The 26,085-nt window shown below is 35.7% G+C and overlaps 1 protein-coding gene across 38 annotated transcripts in view; it reads left to right on the top strand.

The window, feature by feature from the left end:
• SLMAP (sarcolemma associated protein) overlaps positions 1–26,085 on the top strand; it is a 149,499-nt gene that overhangs the window by 80,950 nt on the left and 42,464 nt on the right. For 7 of the 38 annotated variants that reach the window (XM_068557012.1, XM_068557006.1, XM_068556981.1 and 4 more), the window contains exons 4-13: positions 2,545–2,581; positions 4,256–4,318; positions 8,863–8,958; positions 9,217–9,288; positions 10,639–10,779; positions 11,857–11,998; positions 13,598–13,762; positions 13,848–13,898; positions 14,389–14,439; positions 19,637–19,699. In XM_068557012.1, coding sequence (XP_068413113.1) covers positions 2,545–2,581; positions 4,256–4,318; positions 8,863–8,958; positions 9,217–9,288; positions 10,639–10,779; positions 11,857–11,998; positions 13,598–13,762; positions 13,848–13,898; positions 14,389–14,439; positions 19,637–19,699 — 881 coding nt within the window. The remainder of the gene's footprint in view (positions 1–2,544; positions 2,582–4,255; positions 4,319–8,862; positions 8,959–9,216; positions 9,289–10,638; positions 10,780–11,856; positions 11,999–13,597; positions 13,763–13,847; positions 13,899–14,388; positions 14,440–19,636; positions 19,700–26,085) is intronic. The other 31 variants (XM_068557014.1, XM_068557008.1, XM_068557001.1 and 28 more) reach the window with 7 other exon arrangements.

Here is a 26,085-nt window from a genome sequence, read left to right as displayed (position 1 = left end):
CCCAACTCCACCTGTTCTGTGACTTGATCAGGCCTCCCTTTTCTCATTTGAAAAATGAAGTTAATAATAGTACCTATTGAGCAGGAATTTTATGAGGAGGATTAAGCAAGATTGTACACTTAAAGAGTTTAGTGTAGTACCTGGTGCATAATGAGCACACGATGAATACTATTTCTCTTATTGTAATCTAATATTTTCTAGCAATCAAGATGCTTTTAAGTATGCCAGAATGCTTAGAGTTCGAGGTACATTGTATACATAGCATTTAATATTTTTAAGGTCTTCAGTGGGTATACTGTTCGCAAAAAGCTGATTCATTTTTCTTCCTTGATTTTTATTTTTATTGCACAAATAATTTTAAAATAATAACAGAGAAAAATTGCCTATAATCCCACCACCCTAAGTTTTCCTTCTACAGTTCCTTGTTGCATATGAACTTTTTCCATAATTCAAACAAAATACACCTGTATCCACAATAGTTTTTGTAAAGTACAAATATATATCACTTATGGAATGTTTTGCTAGATATTTAGCCTTTTGTTTATCAACCAGATTTTCATGAGAACAGAAAATTTTGTGCTTGGGTCACTAAGAAAACTGGTTTAAAAAAAACAAAAACAAAACCTCCTGGGACTTCCCTGGTGGTCCATTGGTTAAGATTCCGTGCTCGCAGTGCAAGGGGCCCAGGTTCAATCCCTGGTCAGGGAACTAAGATCCCATATATTGCAACTAAGCCCGCGTGCCGCAACTAGAGAAGCTCGTGCGCCACAACAAAGAGCCCAGGCACTGTGATGAAGACCCAGCACAGCCAAAATGAAAAACAAAAAACAAAAAACCTCCATTAATACCATTTGCTTCTATTTATACTTTCTCAAGTTCATTTCCCTGTATGTGCATATCTACAGAGAAAAGGTATATACCCAGAATGGCTATATCTGGGTGCTGGCATTGGGTAGTTTTTATTTATTTCCTCATGCTTTACTTCACACATTTTCCCTAGTCAATATGTATTACTTGTATAAAATCAAGAAAAAGAAACATGTTTAAAATGTCTATTCCATTTTTATGAGGCAGAGAAAAAAACTAAAGCTGTATGTAATTTTTTAAACCTTCATTAGGCACCAGATTTGTTAGGGCCTTGTATAGGTTCTGGGGATGCAGAGGTGACTTGTTCAAAGAGCTGAGAACACAGACGTGAAATCAAAGGAGTAGAGCAGGGGATTATATGGTCTCAGTGGGAGTCTGTACAGGATATCCTGGGAGCTCAGAAGGGAAGTGGGTGCTAATACTTAATATTCCATTTTATTCAGCATCTTAGTGTATTTGTGACTAATTGAATTGAAATATTCTTAGGATGTTTGCAGTTACTACAATGGAATCAGACTTGTTATCCCTATTTTTAAGTCCTGTAAGATCAGTTTGTCAGCAACTTACACGTGATTAACCTGTTGAATCTAGGAACTTTACCTAATCAACCATCAAGCAGACCATTACCAGATTGGCCTCTAGGATATGGAGTGAGGAGCAACTGGTAGGGGCCATGGGTGGCAGTCTTGCTCTGTGCTCCGTCTACTTACCCTCCCAGCCCACATTACAGTATCTTACAGTGCTTGTAAGACAGGAACCCTGGCTTCCTTAGCGGCTCTGTTCTCATAGGAGTGGTAGCAGTGATCAAGTGCTACTATGTCTAGGTACTGTTTTAAGCTCTTTACTTATATTCACACATTTAATACTCACAATAACCCTATGTGGTTAGTTTTATGATTATCCCCATTTTATGGATGAGGAAACTGAGACCTATAGTGGTTAGATAACTTGCCCAAGATTTTATACCTGCTAAGTATAGCCAAAATTTGGACCCAGTCAGTATAGCTTCTGAGCCTGCATGCTTAACTGCTACACTGTACTGCCTCTTATGTACTTTATAAGGCCCAAAAGGCAATTAATACCAATTAATACTGTGTTACTGTTTAGTTTTAAAGTGATATACTGAGTTAGAATCATAACTACATGTAAGCTTTCAGTGTGTGAGGTGGCTAGGTAGAGAAGAGTAGTACTAATGTTTTGGTTAGCTGAAGTTGTTCTCCACTGGAATGTATTTTCAAATTATAGCCTTCTTTACAGTAGAACTTTGCTTTTTAAGGCTTTCTGTATAGAATTATTTAATTTTAAGAGAACTTAATTTACACATTCTAAAATTTTAAATGGATAATTTAAGGAGTGCTTCTTTTCTGTTTAGAAGTTCTTATAACTAAGGAATTCACCATAGCCCTCATTAATAGTAGATCCGGCAAGGGCATTTAATACATTTTGGATTTTGAATTTGTGTTTAGAAATACATTAATGTGTAAAAGGTTTGTGTATTTATTACCTTGTTTTCTAACAATTCTATATGTTTATGAAGGATTCAAAAATAATTCACATTCTTTTAATTATATGAAAACAAGTGTGTCAACTTTGGGGTTTAAGATATTCTTGTACTGTCATACTCTATTTCCTCTATTGTCAGGAAATTAGATAAAAATTCTAAATTTTACTTTTCAGTGTCATCCATGCTCCATTACCAAGTCCTGTTGACAAAGTAAGTTGCTAATGATTATTTTTTCCAAACTGATTCAGCTATATTGCTTTTGAAAAGGTTTCTGTTTGTTCGTTTTTAATATGCTTTACCTAGAAACTTATTTCTCTTTTGTAACAAAAATACAAGAATGCATATAGCTGTAGAGTTATTCTAGTCTGATCTTCAAAAACTGGAGTTTAGGATGGATGTTTCTTAGGACAAAGCCTTTGTTATCTCAAGTCAGTGGCAGACTTTAGACTAGAAGCATTTGTTTTGTGCCTAGCCATAGGTAAGAAGTGTTAGTTACTACTTTTTATTCTATAATACATTTCTGTCTAGAAATATTTATTAAAGCTTTGCACCCAGATAATTTACTCAAAATATACCTACACATGGAAATAACACAGAAATGTGGGCTTACAGAAATTCCTCTTTAATTGTTCTTGAAGATCAGTTTTAACTTGATTTGGACAGAAACTTTGCAGTAATTACTTGTTAGAAAATATTTTTCTTTTGTTCAGAAATAATGGTGTATTAAACTGTAGATATCATTGCTAGGTAGCAAAAAAAAAAAAAAAGATCTCTTGTATCTTTTGGCATTAAAGTGTATGTTGAGTTTTCTTAGTAAAGTAACTAAACTATTGGGAAAAAACATTTTACTTTTTTTTCCTTCCATCTGGATAAAGAATGAAAGCCTACCTGAAACTGAAGTTCACTGTTAGATTCCTTTTTTAGAAGTAAAAGTGGTTAATCATCAACTTCAGCAATACCAAGAGTCATTTCAGACGTAAATAATGGCCTTGCTGATTTAGGACTAACTTTTAAAAAAATAATGCCACCTGTCGGTCTTCTACTTAGCATATTAGTAAAAATAGACTTTCTGAGCTTAATAAGGAATGATGCTGTTAACATCACTAATAAGTTAACATATAAGGCTTGGGTAGTGTTGAGAATATGGATAAATGAATGATACAGCAACCTGTTAGTGCCTTTTTTTTTTTTTTAAATAATTCTGTGGTTCTATATTCCACACCCAGGAGAAACCCTTTATAGAAGTTACTTCTTCCAATACTCTTGAGTTCTAAGCATTTTGGCTGTGACTTTGATGTTTAAACACCATTATTTCCCATCTTTTTCTTCTTAAAACCTACCTACAGTTTAAAGGGAAAAAAAAAAAAGACAGACCTTTTTTCATTGCCTCTGGCCATTGGACAAAGTATTGTATTTCGTGTCCTGCTTCTCCCCACGCGCCCACATACAAATATCATTTTGAAGATGGCTACTTCTAAACGAATTGTGACTTGTTGACATATTGAAGAACTATTTGACAATGAATTTTAAAGGGGAAAAATGTAGATCTGTTGATTTAGCAGGTATTATTTCTGGGTAAAGAAAAGGCTGTATTGCCTTTGTGCCCTAAGTTTGTGATTTGGTTTATCAAGGAATGTTTTCATGGGTAGCACCTGTTGCACCATCCTGCTTGTAAATCTCAAACTGATCAGCATAATACAATACCATTTATAAATTCTAGACATGGAGCAGAAATATTTTGAAAACTAAAGGAAATCGTTCATTTGAAAAATAATTTTTATTTTGCATAGTTCAGTAAATAGGCATTGCAAGGACTTGATTTGGCTTTAATGTCTTCTGCAAATATTTTGTGTGACTGCCAATGGTGTGTCATTTTGTTTCTAGGTTGCTGCTAACACTCCAAGTATGTACTCTCAGGAACTATTCCAGCTTTCTCAGTATCTTCAGGTAAAATAAATCTTGAGAATTCTTAGTCTTTAAAAGCAGAACTTAGATTTGATTTTGCTAGTTCACAAATATAGGCTAAAGAAATACTGGCTGGATACAAGTACAAAAGAAATATCTTTTTGAAGTACAAAAAAAAAAAATAGGTTTTATAAAAAAAAAAGGATTTAAAAAATCCGGATTGTTAAGTCTAGAGAAGATAAGGTTCTGTACAAGAGAAGTTTTTTTCTTCACATATGAGGAAGTTCCACAGTTGTTCTTTGTCCAAAGGTGACTTTTTTTTTTTTTTTAAAGCAGTGTCTTTTTTTAAAATTAATTAATTAATTTATTTATTTATTTATTTATTTAATTTTTGGCTGTGTTGGGTCTTCGTTTCTGTGCGAGGGCTTTCTCTAGTTGTGGTGAGCGGGGGCCACTCTTCATCACCGTGCGTGGGCCTCTCACTGTCGCGGCCTCTCTTGTTGTGGAGCACAGGCTCCAGACGCGCAGGCTCAGTAGTTGTGGCTCACGGGCCTAGTTGCTCCGCGGCATGTGGGATCCTCCCGGACCAGGGCTCGAACTCGTGTCCCCTGCATTGGCAGGCAGACGCTCAACCACTGCGCCACCAGGGAAGCCCCAAAGGTGACTTTTAAATAAAATTAAATCCGGAGAGATTTTGGTTGCTATTAATAGCTATAATAGCAAATAATATGAACTATTAAAATATTAACTATTAATAGCAAATAATTATGTAGCACTTACTATATGCCAGACTCTAGCAGACTTTAGCACTTTACCTATATTAATTCATTTAATCCTCACAAAATTCCTGTGAGGTACATATTTTATTCCCATTTTTATAGTTGGAGTAACTGAGGGACACGAAGTTTAAATAGTTTGCACAATATCACACACCAAGTTCTGTGGTTGAGCTGGGATTTGAACCTAGACAAGTCAGACCTCAGAGTCTCTCCCTTAACTACTGTTCTGTGCTGCTCAATCTGTAGAAAGATCTCTTGGTAGGGCAGATACTTAGAATGGGCTCCTGAAGAAGTTAATGCCGTATTTAAAGAGCCATACAGATCTCTAAAAAGAAAACAAGTGGTTGTTCTTTCTTTTTTTTTTTTTTTTTTTTTCTGAGTTTGGTAGATTTAGACCGGATTATGGTTCTTATTATTCTAGTGAGGGAGCATGATTAAGGAAAACCCTGAATCAGGAGTTTAGAGATTGAGGTTTTTATCTTGGCTCCTACTCAATGAGTTCTGTGACCTTGGGTGAGTCAGTTTACATATGTAGGTCTTCAGTTGCTTTTTGTTTAAAATGGTAGGACCAAACCAGTGATCCTGTGTCCCTACATTCTTTTATAGGTCAATCACTAAGAGCAGTTCTACCTCAGTTAAGAATGTACACATCTGTGAAAATTATCAACGTATTAATCAGATCTTATATTCCACTGGGCATAATGTGATGGTGGATTGAAAAGTGGTTTTACACGCTTGCAGTTTAGTAGAGTATTTACGAACGTAGGTAGACTCTAGCCAGAATTCCCTGGATTTGATCTTTGGCTTTAACTTCTGACCTGTTGGGAAAGTTGTTTGTGCCTCATTTTCCTCATCTATGATATGTGTATAATAATAGCACTTACCTCACAGAACTGTAAAGAATAAATGAATTAATGCAGGGAATTCCCTGGCAGTCCAGTGGTTAGCACTCGGTGATTTCACTGCCGAGGGCCCGGGTTTGATCCCTGCTTGGGGAACTGAAATCCCACAAGCTGCAAGGGACTTCCCTGGTGGTCCAGTGGTTAAGACTCCGAGCTCCCAATGCAGGAGGCCCAGGTCAGGGAACTAGATCCCACATGCCGCAACGAAGATCCCTGTGTGCCACAACTAAGACCCAGCGCAAATAAATAAATATTCAAAACAAAACAAACAAAAAAAAGAATTAATACATGTAAAGCACTTAGAACAGTGCCTGGCACATAGAGCGTATGCTGTAAATGTTAGTAGTTGTTTACCATTCAGTAGGAAGTCACACTAATTAACCTAGATCTCTCATTTTTTAAAAAATTTATTTATTTTATTTATTTATTTTTGGCTGCATTGGGTCTTCATTGCTGTGTGTGGGCTTTCTCTGGTTGCAGTGAGCGGGGGCTGCTCTTCATTGTGGTGCGCGGGCTTCTCATTGCGGTGGCTTCTCTTGTTGCAGAGCATGGACTCTAGGCGCACGGGCGCTAGTAGTTGTGGCACGCAGGCTCAGTAGTTGTGGCGCGTGGACTCAGTCGTTGTGGTGCATGGGCTTAGTTGCTCCGCGGCATGTGGGATCTTCCCGGACCAGGGCTCGAACCCGTGTCCCCTGCGTTGGCAGGCGGATTCTCAACCACTGCGCCACCAGGGAAGCCTAGTCTCTCTTATTTTTAGAGGTAGAAGAAAACTTTGAGATTAATCTGGTCTAACCTTCACTTTTCATATGAGAAATGTGGTAAAATGATTTCCCAGGGCTATATACTACAGTTACTAGTCATCGTGGACTGTGAATCTAATGTTCTGACTCACTCCAGTACTCTTTCCAACTTTCTTGTCAGTTCTTTGAATATTCATAATGGCATAATCTTTCACTGTTCTTTTTCTAATTCTTTGAGGGAAAATTATACTGGATTGTCTTTTCTGTATCCGTCTTTTTGAATTGCTGAAGTTCTAATATAAGTTGTAAACCTTTTGAATAAAAACTGAAATAGATGCATTTCATGCCTTAGAACTAAAAGCCCGTTCCTGGAAGTGTTAGATTTCTGTTAGGATGTGGTTCATGGAGTTATGAAACTCTAAATGGAATTGAGTAAAAAAGGAGAAATTACACCATCTAGTGGAAGTAGTGGTTGTTTGGTGGTTTTGTTTTTAAGTAAAACTTTTTGCAGCATTAGTGTAACTTCCTGACTATTAGGAATGTTTTAGAAGTTTAAAATAAACTTGGCACCTAGTCCCTTTTAAGTGTAAGCTGTGTTTTAATGTGTGTTCTGAGGCAGAATGACTTTTATTAGATTCCTTAATCTGTACTTTTAGAGTTATATTAAAAAGCAGTACCTCTGGGGCTTCCCTGGTGGCGCAGCGGTTAAGAATCCGCCTGCCAATGCAGGGGACACGGGTTCGAGCCCTGGTCCGGGAAGATCCCACATGCCGTGGAGCAACTAAGCCCGTGCACCACAACTACTGAGCCTGCGCTCTAGAGCCCACGAGCCACAACTACTGAAGCCCGCGAGCCACAACTACTGAAGCCTGCGCGCCTAGAGCCTGTGCTCCGCAACAAGAGAAGCCACCACAGTGAGAAGCCCGCACACTGTAACGAAGAATTGCAAGCCCGTGCGCAGCAACTAAGACCCAGCGCAGCCAAAAATAATAAATAAATAAAATAAATAAATTTATTTTTTTTAAAAAAAGCAGTACCTCTAACTCTAATTAGACCAAATTTTCCCTCATTATTTATCAAGGATGTGGAGAGCAACAAATGAATGCTTTAAACCTCAAATACTGTGTTTGGAGTATATACTTCTCAGTTGAGGTGCCTCAGAGGTATTATGGTAGTAAATGTTTTTCTTTGGATAATGACAGAAATAGAAGAAAGTGAATTTAAAGATGTGCCAAAACCGCAACTGAATGCTGTGTGAGCATTTTCACCTTGACTTCCAGTGATGGAGACCCTCTAAACAGCTATCAAATTTTAACAAGTGACCTAGAGATAAGGCTTTGCTTGCCAGTGTCTTTCTCTGTAAAAATATTACTTTGGAGCTACCAAATAGTTATATAACTCCTTGACCCCTTAATTACATTGAACTAACACTGGGTGGACTCTTACTTATATTTGGCATATTCGACTACGGCTAAGTGTTTTACAGTCACAGGGGGAATTAGAACACCTGAAAATGGAGTAGACTGTGAGAATAAAGCAGTCTCTCTCTTTTTATATATATATAACACTGTGTTTATATAACATTTTTAAAATGAAAAATTAAAAGTTATTTCTTTTGTAGATGTCTACTGATGTAGCTAAGCCATTAGGAAGTATCTTTGCTGCTAACCAGATTGTTTGGATTTAGTTTGGAATGAGTTTGTTCTCACCTCGCCCTCTCTCTCTCACTATATATATATATATATACATATATATACACACACACACACACACACATATATACACACACACACACACATATATATCTTTTAAATGTGTATATATAAAATGTAGGGTTAAAACATTTGTCAAATTTTCTACTCTAGGTTTTTGGTTTTTTAAACTCTTATTAATTACAAGTAAAAAAACAAAAACAGATGACCTGTTTTTTGTTATAGGGGAAGTTGCAGCTAGAGCACCCCTAATAACACTCCTTACAGCTCAACAAATGAGGCTATAATGATGTGGCCTAAATATATTTCACAAAGTAGATTTATCAGATTTGAAAGTAAGATACACTGTGGGATGTAATATGAGAATATTTTCAGAATGTGCTAAAAATTGATTACTCTTCAAAGGTATCATGCTGAGTTTATTAGAATTTCTTTTGTGATTTATAATATTAGGAAGCCTTACATCGGGAACAGATGTTGGAACAGAAGTTAGCCACGCTTCAGCGGCTACTAGCCATCACCCAAGAGGCTTCAGATACCAGTTGGCAGGTATTCCAGTTGTCTTTATATTCAAGAAGCATTTAAGCACAGTTTAATATCCCTTAGCTGTTGATTAAGCTAAAACTAAAATTTTGTGGCAAGCAAAGGCAGAGTTATTTCCTAATGAACAAATAATGAAAATTTAGCATTTTACAGTGGATGTTGGTCAACGTTATGATTTTAGATCTTTTCTGGCAGTAGCAACCTTTTTGATATATTTTTTTTATTACTCTGGGATTTTATTGATATTTAATTTTTCTTCAACAGGCTTTAATAGATGAAGATAGACTCTTATCACGGTTAGAGGTTATGGGAAACCAATTACAGGCTTGCTCCAAAGTAAGTATTAATCTCAAGTACATAAAGAAGAATGCATAGTTTTTTTATGTGGCTTCATGTCTTTGACTGTCATTTTGAATACATGCAAAAACGTTTATACATTTTCACCATTCTTTTTAATCTTCTATCATTATGGGAAATTTCAGACATACATGTAAATGGAAAGAACTGTATAGTGAATACCTATGTACAGCTCTCTCTTTTTTCTATCATAGTTGATATTTGTTGGAGAAACTGGGTCATTTGTTCTGTATAATTTCCCTCAATCTGGATTGATATTTAAACATTCTTCTAGCTCCTCCTTCCACACCATAAATTCGTAGTTTGATCTAGAGATTTAGATCAACTCTGATGTAGGCTCAAATTTTTTTTCTTTCAACAACACTTCGTGGATAATATTGTGTACTTTCACCAGGAAGCACCATAGTGTCTAGTTGTCTTTCTTTTTGAGATATTAGCAGTCTTTGATTATCCTTTCCTAGATCCATTCTTTTATTAAGGGTTGCAAAAATGGTGATGTTGTAATTCTATCTTTCCTTCATTTACTAGCTGAGTTACTTCTATAAAGAGAAACTTCCCTGCATAAACCATTTTGTTATCCTGAGATACATTTTCTTTAGGCAAAGCAGGATAAATGATTTTCTCCCTTTATTTACTGGATTTCAAAATAATGGTTTGGTTCCTTTTCATCCACCAAAGAATGACCAATGAAGTCTTTTTTTTCCCCCAACTTAGATTTAAATATATTTCATGTGTATAAACCTATTTCATTTGTTTTCCTTATTGATTCCCAGTTATCCCACCTTTGGTCTATGGGAACTTCTTCAGGTTGGCACCTGAGTTCTTTTGGTAGAACCCTGGTAGACTTTGATAGCTTCCTGCTGTCATATCAGACAAGATAGTCCAGACTCATCTTGTACATTTTCCTGCCTTAGCCGTGGAATCAGCTTTTTCCTCAGGGTGCTGTTATTCCTTTTGGTTTAGTTATTATTTTAAAACGCTTGGCCCCTTTAGAGGTAAGAGATTATTTTTGCCCATAAATGTAAATGTTGTGGCTTTCAGAGAATATGGCAAGTAGAAGAGTTCATTCATTTTGTATACTTGAGAGAAATTTTCAGTTTATTTCGACCTTTTTTTTTCTGTTGGAAGTGTGATTAGTATATTTGTGAAGGCATAATTTATTAATGCAGCTTTTAAATACAGCTTCAATTAATACAGAGTCAACATAATTTGTGTTTGGAGGTACCTTAATATGGAACTCAAAGAGCATCACAATGTGTTGTTTTTTTCAAATGGTAAATACTTTAAAAAAATAACTTGGCTGTAATTATAAATATTTTTTAATCCTAGAATCAAACAGAAGATAGTTTACGGAAGGAACTTATAGCATTACAGGAGGATAAACACAACTATGAGACGACAGCCAAAGAGTCCCTGAGGCGGGTTCTTCAGGAGAAAATTGAAGTGGTTAGAAAACTTTCAGAAGTTGAGGTATTTAAATTTAACAAATACTAAATAGTACTATGATTTTAAAATTTTAGCCTAAAAGTGCTAGCATTTCAGGACATTTCAAACTTGGGTATTATTATATAGCTAGAAAATTTTTCCTGTCTGTCTGGTGGGAAGGAGCAGTGTGCTGTTTTCATTGTCAGGAATTCTCAACATAACCCTGTGAGTTCTGGTGCTTATGGTCTCTAGTCAGTGGTTGAGGAAATAAAAGCCTAACCAGGGAATTTTACTATTTGCACTTCGGTTAGGATTCAGCCTCCACACAATGGACCACGATATGTGCCAGGGAATTGATCTCATTTCACATAGTTTTGTTTTTCTTGCAGTTGAGGATAGTCAGTGTAAGGTAGAGAGCAACACCGCTATTCTTACTTTACCCATCCTCCAGAGAGGAAAATTGTGCCTGTTTGGAGGTTCACAGGGGAAATTATCTCTGAGGTCCTTTCTAGGTCTTTTAGGAATAATCAAAGTGTGATTCTCATTGCTTTAAAACAACATAATTGATAATATGGGTTATTCTTTTGAACTACTGGAAAATTACCACAGAAGTTACATGTTACTGGATTTAGTTAAAATGTCCATTGTAAGCTAAGTAGTAAACATATTTTAATATAAGGATAGTTTCTATAATAGCCCCATCCCAAAGTGACTGATTCACTGTCATGTCATTAATATGACATGCAAGGAAAGAAAATTGCTAATTGTCTTCTAATTTTATTAAATTGATTCTGTGCACATTATTAAACTTGCTTTCAGGAATTGATAGGCTTAAAATATTTTCAAGGCTAAAACTCATAACCAATGGCCTTTAAAAAGTGTAATTATATAAAGTATTGTCCTTTTCTCCCTCCCCCTGTTTTTTGTTTTTCCAAATTCTTGGTATTTTCTGTTTTAGCATGTACCTGAAGTAAATTGAAATTCTTATGTTACTTAACTCAGCTTTATATAAAGTCCAAGGTAGATGCTGATTTAGAACAGCCCATAGAGTTAGACTTTCTATAAATTGAATTTAGAATGTGCATTTATGCTAAATCAATTGCCTGTAAATTTGAATTACAGCGAAGTCTGAGTAATACTGAAGATGAATGTACCCACCTGAAAGAAATGAATGAACGGACTCAGGAAGAATTAAGAGAATTAGCCAATAAATATAATGGAGCAGTTAATGAGATTAAAGATTTATCTGATAAATTAAAGGTAGGTATTTCTCAACCTAGAAGTATGTAAATTAATCGTCCCTAATACACTGGATAGCTTAAGAGTTAGTTATTGCTGAATAGTTGTTGATGTAAAATTTGGTAATGGTTTAAAGTTATAGTAAAAATCAGGTGCCATTTAGCCCAAACACCCTTACCACAGATAACTGAAAGTTTGTAAAAGCTGATATATTTCCTTTGGATGGAAATAAATAGTACTTCATAATAGGCATTTTAAAATATGTAACAGGAAATAGATGAGAGTCGGCAAAACCCAAGATATTTATTTTAGACTTTTGAAAAACTGGAATCTGCTTATCTTTCGGGTGTCCCAAAATCAGGGCCCAGCTATGTTAGTGCTAGTACAAGCCCAGAGGGAACCTTGGAGTGATTCCTTCCAAGGAGGCCATTGGCTTTGCTTCAGCTGCATCTCCTTGTAGCTGTAGGACATTTAGGATGAGGACAGACCAGACCATAGGTAATGCCAAGTTGGTCCTGTAAAACAGGGGTCCCCAACCCGCGGACCGCAGACCACTAATGGTCCGCGGCCTGTTAGGAACCGGGCGGCACAGCAGGAGATGAGTGGTGGGCGAGCGAGTGAGCGAAACTTCATCTACCGCTCCCCATCGCTCACATTACCACCTGAACCATCCCCCCCATCGCTCACATTACCACCTGAACCATCCCTATCCCCCCCATCTGTTGAAAAATGGTCTTCCACAAAACTGGTCCCTGGTGCCAAAAAGGTTGGGGACTGGGACTTCCCTGGTGGCACAGTGGTGTTAAGAATCCACCTTCCAATGCAGGGGACGCAGGTTCGATCCCTGGTCAGGGAACTAGATCCCACATGCATGCCACAACTAAGAGTTTGCATGCCACAATTAAGGAGCCCATGGCCGCAACTAAGGAGCACACGTGCTGCAAATAAGACCCGGTGCAACCAAAAATAAATTAATTAATTAATAATAAAAATAAATAAATTTTTTAAAATGCTTTTTTTTTAAAAAAAAAGGTTGGGGACTACTGCTGTAAAATGTTAGAACTGAGTTTGTGAAGACGCATCTTTATATAATTCAAACCATGGATTGAGTGGCTAGAAGATACACATTTGTTAGAGAAGACCAGAGCGTACCTCCCCTTTGTGTGATTGGTTAACCTATAATAGCTTTAAATATTGGACTTGTTAAAAAGAGGTCATTTAAAAAAGTGCTTGTAATCATCATTCCTTTAGCTAAAGGTAATTTTGTTTAAAATTTCAGAATAAGTTACATTTTAGAACTTACAAACTAATTGGAACAATAGTAATTTCAGGGAAAACCTTATTTCCCTCTTCAAAAATGTGTTTTTCATTTTGACCCCTATAATCTCCGTATGTATTGAGTTTGCTTGCTTGCTACAAGTTTTTCTCTCCTAGGTGATATGAAGGCATGACACAGTGCATATCACTTTTGACATCATTTTGACATTTACAGATATGTTCTATAATATAGAATATTCTCTTTAGAAGTTTATGTGAATTATAAGCAGTCCTGCTTTAGACCTCTTAAATCAAGGTTCGATTTTATTAAAACAGCTGAATTTTCTTTTTCTTTTTCAACAGGTAGCAGAGGGAAAACAAGAGGAAATCCAACAGAAGGGACAAGCTGAGAAAAAAGAATTACAACATAAAATAGATGAAATGGAAGAAAAAGAACAGGAGCTCCAGGCAAAAATAGAAGCTTTGCAAGCTGATAATGACTTCACCAATGAAAGGCTAACAGCTTTACAAGGTAAGTTAGGTAATCCAGAAATTGATTTGATTTGATTTTTTCTTTTTATCTGTGAAATATCTTTTTCTTGGACTTTTATTTACAGTACGGTTAGAACATCTTCAAGAGAAAACTCTTAAAGAATGCAGCAGCTTAGGTAGGTGTCACCAAATTTCTTACTTAAAGCTGAATTTTTATTATTAAATTTTTGATGTTTACTATCTCACATTGGGTACTTATTTCTTTAAGAAGGGTGTTTTACATATTAGGTGTAAAGTATCTACCCTCTTTCAGAAAATTTCCTTTAAAAATATGCTTGATTGCCACCAGTGGGCACCATTGTTTAGTCCTTGAGATGAATGAAATTTCTACCTCTGAGACGGTCTGCTTAGAGATATTTAAATAAGAAAAACACATCAACAGCAGGATCCTTTTTCTTTTGAGGTTCACTGGCAGCTTACTAAGCAGTTGTAGGTTTTCTCTGAGATGATAGAAAATGGCAAGTTGAACCCTTCTTGTAAAAATAAATTTAAAGTGTTCTATCAGTCTTAATGTAAGTAGGGATACAAAATGCCATGGTTACACTTGAGACCAGTTTTAAATAATACTTTCTTTGATCAGGCAATGATACACTGTCTTAATCCTAGGGATACAAGTTGATGACTTCTTACCTAAAATAAATGGGAGCACAGAAAAAGGTAGTGTAAAAAACTTAAATATTTTTCTTTCATGATATCCTTTTACTATTTAAGGAGGATAGAGAAGTCAGGGTTTTTAGGTTTTAAGCGTTTGGAATGAAAAGCATGCTGCTCATTGACTATTAAATCCCATCTTTTAAAAATCAAGCTTCCCTTTATTTTGTAATTCTTAATTCTGTGATCTATGGTTAGATATCCCTTGTTATATGGAAATTTCAATTATTCAAATGACAAGAAAATGATAATGTTCAACTTTAGTACTGGCTTATATAACATAGTATAGCCTTTTTCCCCCACTATATTTTCAAAGACGATACTACCAGTTTCTTCCATCAAATACCGCTTCCTGGGGATAATTGGCCGCCATTTTTTAATGTTTGTGCACCCCCTGCCCCCTTCCTGGCCAAGAGTTTACTTCAGAGGCCAGTGAGCCTTTGGACATGTCATAGAAATTGCTCTCTTTATCCGTCTGTTTCATCAATCAGAGATAACAGGGTCAGTCATTTCTGCCATCTGAAAAATTCTTTATTTGTTCTTGATACATGACCCTTCTTTCTGGATAGCTTGGGTTATCTCTTGCCAAAAATGTACAGCCTCTGTTGGTTTTCTTACTGCAACATGGGGTTTCTACTCAATGGTTTCTATATTCCTTCAGTCATGAAGATTCCTCCTCCCCACCCCATTCACCCAGCATTAATTGAGCACCAACTATATGCCAAATTCTGCATTGGTTGCTTAGAGTACAAAATGAATAAAACTGTTTTCTGTGTTTACAAATATATGTGCCTCTCAACTCAGTTTTTATACAGAAGTTGGTGGAAGACATCAAGGTCGATACCCAAGAATTTCTTACTAAATACTTTTTCCATGTATCAGGGGATATCTTTATAGTTCTTGGGCAGCAACCAAACTCTGATAAAGTTAGGAGGTGCTTTTTTGGTTTGTTTTGATTCAGTTTGGTTGGTTGGTTTTTAATCAAGAACTGGATAATAGGCTCAGGTAATCATGTATATGTGAGCCACAAGGTCAAGAGCTAAATACTCTGTATATAACAAATCTTGAAACTCTAAATTTTAAAAATGTTTCATTAATCATTGTTATTTGACTATTTTATGTATGTTTTGTGAAGTACATTGACATTTTAAAATTTCAGTTTGAGTTTCAATTTGAGACTTTTTAAAGGTGTAGTTTATATTCATTGCACCACTATTACTGAAGTATATTTAGCAAACATGTAAAAAGACTTAATCCTCATCTTCTAAAAGCTTCTCATTCTTAAATGAATTTATATTTTTCTCTTGTCATTATTTTGCCCTGTTTTCTCTTTCTGGCATGTACACTTCTTATTCAAATCCATCACCCTTTTGACTTGAGCATGTATTCATGGATAATGTTAGTGTTAACTCGAGCTGGGAACATTCTATTCCTTCAGTTAAGAATCTTTTTATATACACTGACCCATCTTTATACTATTTAGAATTGTCAAATTACTGCTTAAAATTTTTTGCCAATTCCAGTTGATTTATATGAGAATAGTTGTAGACAGCTCCTTGATTTAAAACTGAATAAGGGGACTTCCCTGGTGGCACAGTGGTTAATAATCCACCTGCCAATGCAGGGGACACGGGCTCGAGCCCTGACCCGGGAAGATCCCGCATGCCGCGGAGCAACTAAGCCCGTGCTCCTAGAGCCTGTGCTCCGCAAGAAGAGAAGCCACCACAATGAGAAGCCTGCGCACCACAATGAAGAGTAGCCCCGGCTCGCGGCAACTAGAGAAAGCCTGCACGGCGACAAAGACCCAATGCAGCCAAAAATAAATAATAAATATATTTATTTAAAAAAAAAAAATCTTTTTATATACATTGAACCATCTTTATACTATTTAGAATTGTCAAATTACTGCTTAAAATTTTTTGCCAATTCCAGTTGATTAAGATGAGAATAGTTGTAGACAGCTCCTTGATTTAAAACTGAATAAGGGGACTTCCCTGGTGGTGCAGTGGTTAAGAATCTGCCTGCCAATACAGGGGACACGGATTAGATCCCTGGTCCTGGAAGATCCCACATGCCACGGAGCAACTAAACCCGTGCACCACAACTACTGAGCCCACGTGCTGCAACTACTGAAGCCCATGCCTAGAGCCCATGCTCCACAACAAGAGAAGCCACTGCGATGAGAAACCCGTGCACTGCAACGAAGAGTAGCTCCCGCTCACTGCAACTAGAGAAAACCTGAGGGCAGCAGCAAAGACCCAATGCAGCACCCCCCCCCAAAAAAAAAAAACACTGAATAAGATATTTCGGACACTTTAGGGTGCTCCTTGCTATGATTATTTTCCCCTTGCTGGTATTTGTTTTTTTGGTAGTGCTAAATTGAGTAGTGTGAGAGTGACTAATAGAATGTCTTTAAAGAAACTGAGTAGTAAATATCTGGATATGCACAAAAGATTCATACACTGGATTTAGTTACAAAGTGGATTTTGGAATAAGATAGGTCTATTCTGAATCATTTATGATATAGTAAGAAACCAATTATCAAGTATTCAAATATTGCCAAAGTCCACAATCATAATGTGCTATCAGATATGATTTTAACTAAAACTACTCTTTAAATAGAGTGAGAACCAAGTATGGTTGTAAGAGAATATTTCAAAAATGTCTGGAGAAATTAAGATTAATAATACTTCTCCACTAAATCCCATTTTTGAGATTACTTAAATCTAAAGTAGCTGCTATAAGCACAGTTTTGTACTGTAATTTTTAAAATGTTATAAGCATATTTTAAATATATCTTAGAAGGTATAGAAAAGCTCTGTCTAATAGAACTATTCTGAGAGCCACACACATAATTTAAAATTTTCTGGTAGCCACATTAAAATTATAAAAAGAAATAGGTAAATTTTTAATAATGTATTTAATAATATATTTACTTTAACCCACTATATCCAAAATATTATTTCAATATGTAATCAATATTAAAAGATTACAAATGAGGATTTCACATTCTTTTTTCCTTAGTAAGTCTTTGAAATCAGTATATATTTAATTTACACTGACAACACATCTCAATTCAAACTAACAACTTTTTAAGGGCTCAGTGGCCACATGTGGCTAATGGCTACTGTATTGGACAACACAGGTATAAAAAATCAAAACCCATAGGTAACTCATGTATAAATAAAACACATTTTAAGTGTCATGATTCTCTATTATGTTTCTGTATCTGCTTTTTCTTTACATTCCTACAGCTCTATTTGGTATCATAGGACACACCCCCTCCCCCGCCCCGGCACTTTCAGTATCTGATTCTTGATTCTTGGTTTGGATTATCAGTGACATCTTTTATAGTTTTTTGCAAAGTGAAATTCCCAAGGGCCTGAATTCAAGTAATGAAGTGTTAAAAGTGTCATGATCCAAATCCTTTACATGTACTACCTGAAAGACTTTTCTCTCATGTATCTTAGGAAATAACCTTTGTGAAAGTCACATGTATATTTATCTTTTTATATTAATCTTGCATTTTATCCAAACTAGTATAGTAGATATTTTAATGTAGAGTCCAATAGTAAAATCAGAGTAGGTAAAAAGTTTGATTTTTGGCTTGGTGTGTGATGGTGGGATGTCCTGCATTAATAAATTTCATCTGAAGTCTTGTGATGCTTCTCTGAAATTTGGTTTCAAATATATATATTTTTAAATATGTTTTATAAAGTCCTTTAGTTAGGCTAAAATTTGGTTTTACTGAGTTTTCATATTTAACAGTGATATTGTACAGTTTGAGTTTTGAAAATGTTATATAGCTTACATAGGATTTATGTAAACAACTTTTTATTTTGGTAATTACTATTCAACTGAAGACTCCTGTTTTGGATTTCTTGGCTGCAGTTGGCAAATGCTACTTATTAGATTTTTTTTTTAAATTTCTAATTTCTATTGCAGTTAGCCTTTTTTTTTTCTTTTTCATTGTATTTCTGTATAACTGTATGTAGTTATATATATGTATGTGTTATATGTAGTTACAACTATATATAACTGTGTATGTATACTTATATAGAAATATATATCGGCATACCATGTAAGTAGATAAAGGATAATGAGAGATTTGAATATGAAGGTAAAGAAGAAGGCTATCAGTAAGGGTGTCAAGAGAGGTTGTCCAGCCATCAGAGTGGGAGATGCCTGCCTCTTAAGCAAAGTTGAAATGATGAGGGGTGAGGCCAGGTGGAAGAGAAAAGAAGCTTTTACAGTCAGAGTGGTACTGACTCGTCCTCTTTGACAGGTTTTTGTGCTTTTACACCTTCTAGATAGTCATCATGTTGGAATATATTTTTAACACTTGAACTTCCAATGTCTGTTTGGTAGTTTTGAAAGATACAAATATGTACTTGAAGGATGTTATCCAGATTTAGAAGTTAACTCTTTGAATCAAAGTAAATAAAGCTTATTGTAAGAAAAGGGCTGAAACGTTTATTAAACTACTGTGTTAGGTTTTGATTCTCTTTACTTATTGAAAAAAAAAATATCTGTTTGACCTGAGCGAAACGATTTACCAAGCTCTTATTTTAAAATGTACGGGCATTGATTTTAATCATTTAGGCAGAGATAATAATGTAATGATTTGATAGTGTATGAAGTATAGATTAAGTGACTCAAGGGGAAAGACTACTAGTGAAATGAAAGTGGAAAAATTAAAATATTATATCAGTTTCTTAAAAATTTTAAGGCATTTTATGGTATTCTTAAAGTATTTACTGTTTGCCTCTTAACTAAGATGAATATCTTTGAAGGGGGACTGTTAGAGAACAGTCATTTGAAAATTAATTCAGTAAGAACAAATATAAAATTTTTAAATTATTTAAGGGTATTTGTTAAGCTCTCATAGAAAAAGATGTATTTTAAAAGTGGGAGAAGCTTTTTAAAGCAATATATTTCTATGGTTTTCTTGAGCTATTTGGATAGAAACTGCACCTTTAAAAGCTAACCATTTGGGGTACAGATTAAGATTATATAATTATAATTTTCAGTCATTTAACTTTAACTCCAAAATATGTCTGCTGTTCGTATTAAAATATATTAAACTTTTATTAATCTTATTCAGTTACCCATGTTAATACATTTTGGTTTTCCTACCTTTGCTGTTGGTTTTCAAAAACAGCAACAAAAACTGTATCCTTAAAGGTGTTTCTTTCTTTATTAGAGCACTTGCTTTCAAAGAGTGGCGGGGACTGCACTTTTATTCATCAATTCATAGAATGCCAGAGTGAGTACAGAGTATTTTTCACATTGATTTTAATGAAGTCAGGGTCTAAACTGAAAAATGAGAGGAAAAATTAACATCTCAACGTGTTTGTTTATGGTAGAAGTGCACAAAGGCCATCTTCAGAGCAGTGGTTCTTTTCAAAAATTTATAATTTATAAATCACAAAAATAGCGATTTCGTTTGGACACTCAGATCTGGAGATACCCCTTAGGGTAGCAAGAGCTTTCTAGAGAAGAAGTAGTAATAGATTGTCCTACAGTGTGACATCTACTACCTACCCTGGGGAAGTTGTACAAGGCTAATTTTAATAATATTTTAAAGATAGGCAGGTTGGCTTTTGAGGTGATTTAGAACAAAAGAATTCTGAATGCTGAATTCTGAACAAAAGAATTGTGTATTCCGTCTTACTTGAAAATCATGTGACTGCTTAAACCTGTAACAATCACAAGGTTGTGTTATTCTCTTAGTTTCTTAGTAACAATTAAAGGTCACTATGTGTAGTAAAGATTCATTGGTGAAATCTATACTTTTTCCTATAAGACACACACTTTGTCAGGCATTTTTTTCTTCCTGTTTGCTCTCTCTTTGAAATGAGTGGTTTTCCCAGTATTTATGCTCATGAATTCATTTTATGGGTGTGCATGCATGTGTGGTTACTGTTCCACCCTTTGCTCCCACCCCGCCAATCTCAAGAGCATTCGTGGATCGTAAGGGTCACACCTGGTAGTTATAGCAGGCACAAACTCAACAGATCACATGTTATACTCCTTAGAGATGCTTTAAGGAAACATGGAATTTCATTTAGTAGTTTTAGAAAAACTTCTGTTTTTGTCCATTTTAGAGACTCTAATGTTGAATGTAAGTTTAATATTACTTTGAGCCAAATTGTTTAATAAATATGGCACATTTCTTTGTTCTTTAACAGTCTTTTCATAAAGCAAAGATTAGTGCATCTTTTTGTTACCTTCTGGTTACTAAATCTCATTTTTACAGACAGCAGACGCAGGGATTGGGGCAAAATAATTGGTACCCACTGAAACCAACTAAAAGTAGAATATGTAATCTAAAATATAAATCTTTAGGAGAAGGGTTTTATGCTTAGTTGTGTTACATGTGACCATTTTAAAATAAGTTATTTTTATTTTGAGTTTTTGGGATTTATATTTTGAGCCTAAAGAAATAAGAACAGAGAACAATCAAAATAATGTTTTACTAAGTTACAGTTTGCAAAAATCATTTAAAGTGTTATTATAAAATGTGTAAAATAATTAGCTGTAGTTTTAACACAGAGCAATGTTTGTTTTAAATAAAGAAAAAGATGTTTGGAGATTTTTATTGGGTCATAGTTATGGGGGCAAATAAACATTCAGAGATTGAGCAGAAGTTATATAAATTACAGCAATCCCCTCAGTGAGGATATTAGTCAATAAAATAATGTTTACAAGGACTATGTAATGGCATGGGTAATTGCTAAATGTGATACACAGAGGGGAAATGAGAATATAAAACCCTGTTTTTTTGGACAAAGAGTGAACCAAAGAACAGAAAAAATAAAATATAAGCATTCCTAGATGTCTGAATCCACTGGGTTCTTAAGTATAAATAGTGGAAGTTTGGATTGTAAATTCAGGTAGTTAGGGATATAGCTTGTTACCTGAATCTGTTTGGTTCCTGAGTTTTGGTGGCAAGTAGCAAGAGTTGTATCTCAAATTTTCCAAATCTGTTTGGCTCCTTAAATTTGGATAGCTGGAGCTGGCATAGTAAGGGTTACCTCTGGTTTGATTTGTTCTCATTTTCATTATTTTATGACATTTTTATTGTTTGATGACAAGGTGCCATTATTGAAATTGTCATGCTTAATAATAAGTATTATGGCAAGCTAGGCAAATTCAGCAAAAATCTTACTCAAGTGAACTTTTGAAACAATTTTGGATTATTTTTTGACAAGCACACAAACTTTTTTGCCATTATTTTCATTGATAGGCATCTTGAACTGATTTATGATCTTGACAATGAAGCGTATATTCTGTGAGCAGTAATACTTCATATTTTTGTTTCGTCTTTTAAAAAGCAAATATTAAGTACCTAGCTTTCATTATTTACTGTGCTTGTATAGTGTAAATTCACTTGGTGTTTTAAAAATTAGAAAGCAAATAGTTCACTTCCATAGGAGTCATCGTGCCTATTTTATTTTATTTTATTTTTTAATTAATTTATTTATTTTTGGCCGCGTGGGGTCTTCATTGCTGTGCACGGGCTTTCTCTAGTTGTGGAGAGCGGGGGCTACTCTTCGTTGTGGTGCGAGGGCTTCTCATTGTGGTGGCTTCTCTTGTTACAGAGCACGGGCCTCAGGCATGTGGGCTCTGGAGTGCAGACTCAGTAGTTGTGGCGCATGGGCTTAGTTTCTCCGCAGCATGTGGGATCTTCCCGGACCATGGCTCAAACCCGTGTCCTCTGCACTGGCAGGCGGATTCTTAACCACAGTGCCACCAGGAAAGTCTCATCATGCCTATTTTAAATATATTGACAGATTTTTTTTCAGTTTATGTGTATGACTCCGTAAGAGGACAATTTGGTTGTTGGCTCTCTCCATTTATAAGGTGATTTTGAGGAAGTTAAATGGGTCAGAACACATTTCAATTTGTTTTCCTTTTATGGTGAAACAGACTGTTTCTTTTAATTATCTTTTAGGCGAAAAGCTTTTTTAAAAAAATATTTATTCATTCATTCATTCACTTATTTATGGCAGCATCAAGTCTTAGTTGTGGCACGTGGGATCTTCCGTTGCGCGCGTGGGCTCCTCGCTGCACCGGGCAGGCTTCTCTCTAGTTGTGGTGCTCAGGCTCCAGAGCACGTGGGCTCTGTAGTTTGCAGCACGCACGCTCTCTAGTTGACACGCCGGAGTTCAGTAGTCGTGGCGCGCAGGCTTAGTTGCCCCACAGCATGTGGGATCTTAGTTCCCCGACCAGGGATGGAACCCGCGTCCCCTGCATTGGAAGGCAGATTCTTAACCACTGGACTGCCAGGGAAGTCACTAGGAGAAAAGCTTTTAATCTCTGGCATAGAGATTGGATTTTGAACAGATTCAAATATAACCTTTTGCATAATTCCAGAACTGTGAAGTAAATTTTCTATATAAAAATACATCATATAAAATCTAGAATTAACTTTAATAAAACTTACTAAAAAGTTTTCGCAAATTTTCTTCTTCAGAGATTCAGGCATGAAGTTTGGTTTAAGCTGAACTCCACATACCATGTTCCCTGCAAATTTTAGTCACTCAAGGTTTACCATATAAACTTTAATGAATACATTGAGACTTTTGTATGCTTGCTAAAGATGCTTTCTGAGTTAAAAGTTGTACATCTCTAAATCTGTTTCATACATATTTTGTGAATTCTGCCACTTGATTAACTTGTATGCTGAGTGAAAGGATGAAGGGTGTAAAAGGTAGAGAAGCTAAGGATGTAGAGACCTCCCATCACTTGGTGGGCATGGAGTGAAAAACAGCCTTCTCTGGACTGCTGCCTGCCCCTTTGATTTCTCTTGCTACTGTTTGTCGCAGTGTCTGGGTGCCAGAGAAACTTTCCTCTGAGGTCTGCTTTGTAGAGACAAACTGCCCACTCCCCCAAGGGCATCTCCCTTTTGATGATGGAGTTAAGAGTCCTATGAAATAAACCTCATGTCTTTGTATTCTTAATCCATGCTTACTATGCGACTTAATCATTTTTACTATCATATTAGGCAAAAGTCTAATTCTCTTAATAATTCATGTCTTATTTTTTTTCCTGATTAAAAAAAAAATTCTCTCCCTGCCTCCCACCCCCATTTTGAAATTACAGTCACTATCTGTGTATGATTCTCTCATTCCATCCTCCGTGCTCTTAGGGCTTTGCTCTCACATAGAAATTGCCTTATTTGGAGTAGTAATGCATTGAATCAGTGTTGCTCTTGTGACTGTTTACTTTTCATCACTCTATGAGATCAGCCTCTCTGAACAATTTCAGGCTTATTCTGATTACATATTGTACTTGAAACAGAGTTTTAAATTTTCATCTTTTAAACTTTTATTTCTCTAAGCCAAAGCAGTTTATTTATGCCAAAGAATAGAAAACACTTGGTGTGGTTCCCTTCTCTTAGTAGTTAATGTCCCCATTACAGGAAAACTCTTGAGTTTAAACTAGATGTTGCTAATTTTTTATTTCTTTGTTCTTAGAGTATTGGAGGGTTTTTGTTTGTTGTCGATTTGTACCAACCATTTCCCCAGTCAGCTAGCTTTCCAATATTTCTGCCAGATTTTCTTCCAGTATAACTGCACAGAATATAGTCTTAAATTCATGCCAGTAGTGTTTTGGTATATAGACTGTTCCTTTAAAAAAAAAAATTCCATTTCTGTATTCTGGAAATTGGTTCATTTCGTTGAATTTTAAATCTGTCATTGAATTCTAATTTTTTTTTTCTCTTGTTCTTCCTTATTCTTAGATTTTAAGACAAACAGCCTCTGGAACTGTTTTTAGGGAAAGGCAGATTATCTTCTGTAATAGGAATTGCTTTAAGTATTTTGCTGCAGAAACAAATAACCTTGTGAAAAAGTCTCTATTATTCACATTAGCAACCTCTCAGAGTCACCCTGTGCAGTTCTAAAGCTTTCTTTCTACTATGTGAGCTGCTATTCTCTGAAGGGAAATAAATTGTTGGCTTGATGTTGAATGCTGATTGTTAATTTTTACTTTGGTTGTATCTTGATGTTAATTCTTTATAATAAACTTATTTATTCTATTTATGTATTTTTGGCTGCCTTGGGTCTTCGTTACCGTGCGCGGGCTTTCTCTAGTTGGGGCAAGCGGCAGCTACTCTTCGTTGCAGTGCAAGGACTTCTCATTGCGGTGGCTTCTCTTGTTGGCGGAGCACGGGCTGTAGGCGCGTGGGCTTCAGTAGTTGTGGTACGCGGGCTTCAGTAGTTGTGGTTCGCGGGCTTAGTTGTTCCACGGCATGTGGGATCTTCCCGGACCAGGGCTCGAACCCGTGTTCCCGGCATTGGCAGGCAGATTCTTAACCACTGTGCTACCAGCCCCTTGATGTTAATTCTAATCTCAGTTTCTTAGCTGTATTTCCCTTAATGACCTTCTAAGTAACGTTAGCTCATTTTCATTTATCATGTTTAGAGTTGGATCAGAGGAACCTTTATGAGAATTCTGATTTGGTCCCTCATTGGCAGTATGACTCTGGGTGGTATGATCTCTTCAAACCTCAATTTCCTCATTTATAAAATGGGATGGTAGTACCTACTTCATAGGATTATGAGAATTAAATGAGATAATGTTTACTAAGTGCTCTAAGTAATTCCTGGCACACAGAAATACGTGTTAACTAGAAGGTAGAAGACTTTTGCAGGGGCATGGGGCAGAGTTTGGAGAGGGTGTTAGTGGGAGCTTTCATGTTGAAGTAACTTGTTTTCCTCCTTTTTATTCCCATTTTCAAGACAGTGAAAGCTAATTGATCTAGCTTTATTGCTCCTGTTAAAGTAATCTGTTTCCAACAATTTAGGGATTGTCTAACTTTTAAATTACTAATATGCATGCCATTTTAAAAATTTGGTCTCAAGCACATTATTTTGATGCCCTAGTCATAACATTTTTTTTTTAATGAAATCTAACTTTGAGATTTAGAAATATTCTCCAGGTTGGCATTTACAACAGCAGATTATGCAGTTCTTTTTTATTCTTCTACTTCTCTGTCTGCTTAAGATCCCAAGGGAACTGACATCAGTATCTGATAGTACTGTTTGAGTTTATCTTCTGCTTTCAATTGGTTGTAGCTGTCATGTGAGGAAAATGGCTAAGAACTAGGCACACCTGTGCTCCCTTTGAGCTTCTTTTGTTTGCGTTGTTTCTCACTTTCATTTTTCGCCACATAGCAATACAGATAGTATATAATATATTTGTATCAGCCAAGAAATAAATTTGGTTCTCTTCTATTCAGTCTTTGACAATATTTGGCAGTTTTTGCAATTCTGTAATATGTTTTCTGACTAAACAAAGTGCTTTAGTTGTGGTTCTCAAATGTTGTCAAACTTATTATACCCATCAGTTCTTTTCCTTGGTAGGTTCCCTACAGAATGCCTAAACACGTATATCAGGTGCAATTCAAGAATGTTCGCAGCAGCAGCATTATTCACAGTAATTCAAAACTGTAAATAACCCGAAAGACCATCAGTAGGTAAATGGATAAAAAACACTGAGGTATATAGGATGAATAAAGTTCAAAACCACTAAAATTATATTATTTAGTCACACATATTTGAGTAGTCTGACTATAAAGGAATGCAAGAAATTAAATACCATAGAAGTCAGGATAATGCTTACCTCATGGGATTTTGATTGGAA

Source organism: Eschrichtius robustus, chromosome 12 (genome assembly GCF_028021215.1).
Source record: "Eschrichtius robustus isolate mEscRob2 chromosome 12, mEscRob2.pri, whole genome shotgun sequence".
NCBI classification, from domain to species: Eukaryota; Metazoa; Chordata; class Mammalia; order Artiodactyla; family Eschrichtiidae; genus Eschrichtius; species Eschrichtius robustus.
This window is presented reverse-complemented; position numbering and strand designations above follow the sequence as displayed.